Genomic DNA, 7,014 nt, shown 5'->3' with positions numbered 1-7,014 from the left:
TTTTTTTTTTTTTTGAGACAGAGCCTCAAGCTGTGAGCCATAGGTGCTGAACCAACTGTGCCCTCACACACTATGCCCAAGTATTAGGGGAAAACCCTAATTTCCCATCCCCACTACTCCATGAAAAGCCAGCTCTCCACATTAGCTGCACCCTGTCTTCCCTTACTAGTTTTCCCATGATAGGAATAGCAGCTTATGTCCAGGAGCCTTCTATGTCCCCAGAGGGTGGGGCCATTTTTCCTTCAAAGCTGTGAATGGACTTTTAGCTAGAACCCAGATTACATTTCACAGCTTCTCCTATAGCTTAGTGTAACGTTGGGGGTAGAAATGAAAGCAGATGGATGTCTTTAACTGTCTTCATCCTCTATCCTCTTTGCTGCTGGGTTAATGACTGGAGCATCTGCAGCCATTTTGGGCCATCAGGTGACCCTCTGAATGGAGGTCACAGAGTAGGACAAGAAATGCAGAGCGTGGGTCTCCAGCACTGTGGAGTACCATGCCGACTCTCAACTGACCCTCTACATTTCTTGAATGTGAAAGAGAAATACACTTACACCTTGTTTAAGTCAGTTATGTGGAGGCTTTATGTCATTTAAAGTTGAACCTAATTCTGATTAACACAGAGTTCCATCACATCCACATCCTTGCCCTAAAGGTAGGTCCCAAGGTCTAGAATGAGAAATGGAGGTATGGGAAGAAGCTTCTGCTTTGGCTTCAAGTCCAGCTGTTTCCTCCAACTCAATATTAGCCTTTTGGAGTCATCAGGACCAACATTAATACTTAGAACTCCACTTGTTTTGTTTTTTTTTTTTTTAAAGAGACAATCACTCAGGCTGCAGTACAATGACATCGTCATAGCTTACTGCAGCCTCAAACACCTAGGCTCTGCAGCCTTCAACTTCTGGATTCAAATGATCCTCCTGCCTCAACCTTGGAGTAGCTGGGACTAAAGGTATGTACCACCACGCCTGTCTATTTAAAAAGATCCTTTCTTGTAGAGGCTTGGTCTCACTGTGTTGCCCAGGCTGCTGGTCTTGAACGTATGGCCTCAAGTGATCCTTCCTCCCACTTTGGCTTCCCAAAGTGCTGAGATTACAGACATGAGCCAACACACCACCACACCTGGCCTTCCACTTGGTTCTTTAGGTATATTCTCAAGTAGTTAAAATCTAGAAATAAAGAGTGGTGAGTAGGTAAGACCCCCTAACTTCTACTACCATGGTCACTTGTATCCTGGATTAAATTAGTGGCTCCACCAAAATTTATGTGCACCCAGAACCTGTGAACATGGCCCTACTTAGAAATAATAAGGGTCTTTACAGATATAACCAGTAATGAGGTCATACTGGATTAGGGTGGGCCCTGAATCCAATGACTGATATCCTCATAAAATAAGACTGTGTGTGGCTCAGTGCCTGTGGCTCAAGTGGCTAAGGTGCCAGCCACATACACCTAAGGTGGCGGGTTCGAATCCAGCCAGGCCTGCCAAAACAACAAAAAACGGCTGCAACCAAAAAATAGCCGGGCGTTGTGGCGAGCGCCTATGATCCCAGCTACTTGGGAGGCTGAGGCAGGAGACTCGTTTGAGCCCAGGAGTTGGAGGTTGCTGTGAGCTTTGATGCCACAGCCCTCTACCCAGGGGACAGCTTGAGTCTCTGTCTCAAAAAAAATAAAATAAGACTGTGTGAAGACACAGAGACTCATAGAGGGAAGGGGCCATGTGCCCAGAGGCAGAGAGGGGAGTGATGCAGCCAGAAGCTTGGGAACACTTCAAGCCACCAGAAGCCTGAAGCGGCAAGGGAACATTCTCCACTGAGCCTTCTGATGGAGCACCTAACACCTTGACTTCAGATTTTCAGTCTCTAGAATTATAAGAGAAGACACTGTTACCATTTTAAGACATCCAGTTTGTGGTAATTTGTTACAGCAGCCTCAGGAAACCAATAAACTGAATAGGCAGGGGAATTAGGACTCAGACTCAAGTTCATCTATCACAGAGCCTATGCCCTGGACCCCAAGACCCAGGTGGGCAAGCTCGGGTTGGTCTTTTTGCCTAAGCCTCTGTTTCCTCCTCTTTAATATGGCATCAGTTCCACTTCTCTTCTGGGGATGTGGCGGGGACTATAGAAATGTATCTAGAATGTTCCTGGCAGACAGCATTCAGTATATATACATGAGCTGTAAGTCTTATCTTGCATGGAAGTCACAGAGCTGAGGATTCCATAGTTTGTTCCAAGAATGATTTTAGAATGTAGCCAGAACCTCATCAAAGACTACTTGTCTACTTGCAAAGGGCAAATCGGGTTTTCCATACAATCAGTAAGAAAGATTCTATCTCTACTTATTTTCCTGCTGTGATATTCATGTGAAATGCTCCCAAAGAAAACACTCCAGAGGCCCTCAGTCCTCTCCATGTGCTGCCCATTCCTATCTTTTTCTCCCCCTGGGAGGCTCCTGGAAGGCTCTGTGCCCTGCAGAGGAGTCTGCAAAGGCCCCAACACGTCACTGATCTTTGGTTGGGTGGCAGCTGCTGCTGCAGAGGGGTTATAGCTGGTGGCTTTGACTCTGGACTCCTGGGAGCCCCAGAGGCATAGCTTAGACAGGACTCTGAGGTTTTTGGCAGCTGACAGCCTCCCAGTGATGAGCATTGCCTAAACCTGTCCTGTGACTGCCATAATAGATCACACCAGTGGGATGGCTTGTAACAACAGAAATTTATCCTTTCACAGTTCAAAGTGTTGACAGGGCTGTGCTCCCTCTGAAAGCTCTAGGGGTGCCTCTTCTTCTGGTGCTTCCTGGCCTTCCCTGGCTGGGGCTGCATGACACCAATCTCTACTTCCTCCTTTGTGCAGCCTGCGTCTCTGTGAGTCTCAAGCTTCCCTCTCCTTTCTCTTAAAAGAACACTAGTTATTGGACTAGTTATTATCCCTCCCAGATAATTCAGGATGATCTCTTCATTTCAATATCCTTAATTGTATCTGCAAAGACCTTTTTAAAAGATGTTTTAAAATTTTTTTTAGAGACAGGGTCTCACTCTGTCATCTTGGGTAGAGTACAGCAGCATCAGCATAGCTCACTGCAACCTCAACTCCCAGGCTCAAGTGATCCTCCTGCCTTAGCCTCCCTAGTAGCTGGGGCTACAGGAGCAGGTTACCATACCAATTTTTCTATTTTTAGTAGAGATGGGGCCTAGCCATGTTGCCTAGGCTGGTCTCAAACTCAAGTAACCATCTCACCTCAGCCTCCCAGACTGCTGGGATTATAGTCATGAGCCATTGTGCCTGGCCTGCACAGATCTTTTTCTCCAAAAAAAGTCACATTCACAGGTACTAGATATTAGGACATAAACATCTTTTTCTGAGGGGTCACCATTCAACCCACTACACCCCTGAAGTCTGGAAGCCCCTGCTTCCCAGGCCTCTAACCCAGAGTTGTCCTGCAAAGAATTTTAGATTTGCTCCATGATGTGAATTAACCTATCCTTCCTTTTTTTTTTTTTTGCTTTTTTTTTGCCGGGGCTGGGTTTGAACTCACCACCTCCAGCATATGGGACCAGCACCCTACTCCTTTGAGCCACAGGCGCCGCCCTTCATCTCTAGAAATTTTTAGAAATATCTTCATTTTGCCAAGTGTTTTACACATTTCCTAATTTGATAACCCTCCAAATTTATTGCACTATGTAAGTGTTTAGCAAATGGAAAGACATACCACATCTTAGACCAGGAAAGCAAAGTATAAAGAACTCTGTGAAAAGATCACTTCTCAGGCGGCATACAGGGTGGCTGGTTCAAACCTGGCCCCGGCCAAACTGCAATAAAAAAATAACCAGGCGTTGTGGCAGGCGCCTCTAGTCCCAGCTACTCAGGAGGCTGAGGCCAAAGAATCGCCTAAGCCCAGGAGCTAGAGGTTGCTATGAGCTGGGTGACGCCACAGCATTCTACCGAGGGCGATAAAGTGAGACTCTGTCTCTACCAAAAAAAAAAAAATCACTTCTCTTCAACCTAACTTATGAGTTAAGTCCCAATCAAGATATGTGAGGTTTCCACTTCCTGGATAGTCAAGTAAACTCCTGGATCCACCTTCCCACAACAACTATCCACTCTGGGAAAATTAAATACACACATGCGTGAACACATATGCACAAAGGCGCACAGCCCCAAAGGCACCAAGTGTGCACAAGCAGGACGATTCTACAGGGCAATTGACACAACAGGAGAGAACCTGCACAGGGCAAGTATTCTGCTTTTTTTAAACTTGAGGTGAAATTCACATATAATAAAATGGTATTTAGGACAGTGACAATGTTGTGTAACCATCACCCCTATCTCGTTCCAAAACACTTTTACCCCAAAAGAAACCCACTAGCAGTCACTCTGCATGCCCTTGCTGCTACCCATGGCTACTCATCTAAGTTTCTATAGAGCCCAGCTAATTTTAGAGATGGGGTCTTGTTCTAGCTCAGGTTGCTTTTGAACCCCTGAGCTCAGACAATCCACCCACCTTGGCCTCCCAAAGTGCTAGGATACAGGTGTGAGGCTCATGATATGGTATTTTTGAGGTTTTTCCAAGTTGTAGCATGAATCAGTGCTTCATTTTCACTTTATGGCTGTGTAACATTCCATCATATAGCTAGGCTAAGTCATCTGCTTTTAAGACTGTTAGCTGAAGGCCAAGGCACACCTGGCACTTTACAGGGTGCTAAAATTTTGATAGAAAACCCACAATATGGCTCAAGAGGCTAAAGCACCAGCCACGTACACCTGAGCTGGCAGGTTCAAATCCATCCTGGGCCCACCAAACCACGACAGCTGCAACCAAAGAATTGTCAGGCGTTGTGGCAGGCGCCTGTAGTCCTGGCTACTTGGGAGGCGGAGGCAGGACACTCGCTTGAGCCCACGAATTGGAGGTTGCTGTGAGCTATGATGCCACAGCACTCTACTCAGAGCCACAGCTTGAGGCTCTGTCTCAGAAAAAATAAATAAAAATATTTCATGAAGTCGTGTCTGTGTGTGTGTGTGCGTTTCAGGCTAGTCCAATGAAACCGTGGGAGTGGAGACGGAACAAAGGAATCTGTAACTAGTTATAAAAACCACAGCACTCGGTTCAGCAAATTATGTGTTGTACACAAAGCCCTGTTCCAGGTTCTTCCAGGGTTAACATTAATAAGCAATTAAATCTTGATGGCACAGGATCCAGGAAGGAAGTCAGGAGGAAGGTCACTGTGCTCAGCTGTGGCACTGCTTATTAGCGCCTCATTTGCTCCAGGGCCTCTAAACAAGTGGCAACCACCCCGTAATTGGAAGCAGATACTGTAACCCCACTCACCCTCAAATTGGGCCTGGCATAGTGGTGAGCACACAGCAGACGTGCTGAATCAGACTGGCTCTGGTGTCCACTGAGGAAGGGCATCACTAACGTCCCCAGGACACAGTGACCTGGCCTTTTGGAGGAGCAGCATGGGCAGGAGATGGTGTCGCTTCTCCTCAGTGTACACAAGGGTCTGAACACATATCCCTGCAAACGTTCATCCACCCACACACAGCCAGCTGTACCCAGAGAGAGGCAGCTCCCCTTCCCACCTGCTTGTTAGGCTCTGAGTTACCCCCTCCTTGTCTGAGTTCTTTTCCATTCCAAGTAGCCCTGATTCAACTGTGTGCCGACTTCAGTGAGGGGAGCAACTGGCCTTGGGCTTGTCTTACTTCTGCCCTTTTGCCCCCATACCCTATTGTAGCACTCCAACAGCCCCCTTTCTGGAAACAGAAGCTTCCATGAAAACAACCTCAGGTTTTTTTTGTTTGTTTTTTAGACAGAGTCTCACTCCATTGCCCAGGCTAGAGGCTGTGGTATCAACCCAGTTCGCGGCAACTTCAAACTCCTGGGCTCAAGTGATCCTTCTGCCTCAGCCTCCCAAGTAGCTGGGGCCACAGGTGCCTGACACAATGCCTGGCTAATTTTTCTATTTTTAGTAGAAAATAGCTTGCTTTTGCTCAAGCTGGTCTCAAACTCTTGAGTTCAAGGGATCCTCCCACCATGGCCCTCCAGAGTGCTAAGACTACAAGCAAGAGATACTGAGCCTGGCCTCAACCTTAGGTTTGTTTGGGATTTTGTTTCTTTGTGCTTTGGAGGAATGTCACTTCCCCCTACTGGGAACCATCCCAGGATCCCCTCTCTAAAGGTCTAGGGTCACATCTGGAACAAGCTAAAGGCTGGACTGGGCAGGTTCCAAGAACTCATGTGACCCGGTCATTAGGCCAGCTCAACAGGTCAGGCCCCCAGGTCTCCAGGAGAAGGTGTCTGGCTGAGTGAATCCCTGGGCAGGGACTCTATATCTGTCTTCACCTTAATCCCCCTGGCAACTCTGCTGTCCCTAAAAGGCTCTGGGCTGCTGAGCACTGCCCCTTTGCTGGTCTGAGAAAAATGTTGTTAAACAACAGTCAGTGGGAAAAATCCTCTCTTTCACTCATTGATTTATTCTGCAAATGTTATTGAGCCTTCACTGTGCTCTTCTAGGTGTTGGTGACACAGGCACCAGCAAAATAGGCGCTGTCCAGGCCCTTCTGCTTATATGTATATAGGGGAAGGGGCTGGTTTGCTTTTAACTGAAGAATAATTTATGCACGGTAAAATGCCAGTGAAGTACCCACTGGCCCCCCAGCGTCCAAGGCAGCCTCACCCTCTGTGAAATCTTGGGAGAAGGTCTGAGAGTCCCCAGTGAGGATTTTCCCCCTTTCCAGCCTATCTTAGGCCCACCCAGACCTCCAAACCTTGAACTCGTCCATGCGCGTCTGGAGCCTTTCCACCGCCTTGTCCAGCACGAGGTAGTGATCCTTCATTATCTCTACTTGGTGGCCCCAAACTTTCTCAAGCTCCTCCCCCTAAAAGCAGGAGACATAGACATCCAAGGCCTCTGTTTCTGAGGTCTCCACTGCCAGAAAGAGGCCTGAGGGAGGGCTGAGGCCAAGGAGAAGAATGTACTAGACTAGTGTGTCTATAATCTGTCATCTTTTTTTTTTT

At 47.3% G+C, this 7,014-nt stretch overlaps 1 protein-coding gene across 1 annotated transcript in view; it reads right to left on the bottom strand.

Annotated features, from left to right (window-relative positions):
• Nucleotides 1–7,014, bottom strand: part of CUNH16orf96 (chromosome unknown C16orf96 homolog) — a 52,322-nt gene that overhangs the window by 19,870 nt on the left and 25,438 nt on the right. Inside the window, exon 8 of the mRNA XM_023513867.1 lies at nt 6,765–6,875. Coding sequence (XP_023369635.1) covers nt 6,765–6,875 — 111 coding nt within the window. The remainder of the gene's footprint in view (nt 1–6,764; nt 6,876–7,014) is intronic.

Source organism: Otolemur garnettii, unplaced genomic scaffold (genome assembly GCF_000181295.1).
Source record: "Otolemur garnettii isolate 467f Iridium unplaced genomic scaffold, OtoGar3 scaffold00044, whole genome shotgun sequence".
Lineage (NCBI taxonomy): Eukaryota > Metazoa > Chordata > Mammalia > Primates > Galagidae > Otolemur > Otolemur garnettii.
The sequence above is the reverse complement of the archived record's forward strand: the minus strand, read 5'-3'. Positions and strand labels throughout refer to the sequence as shown.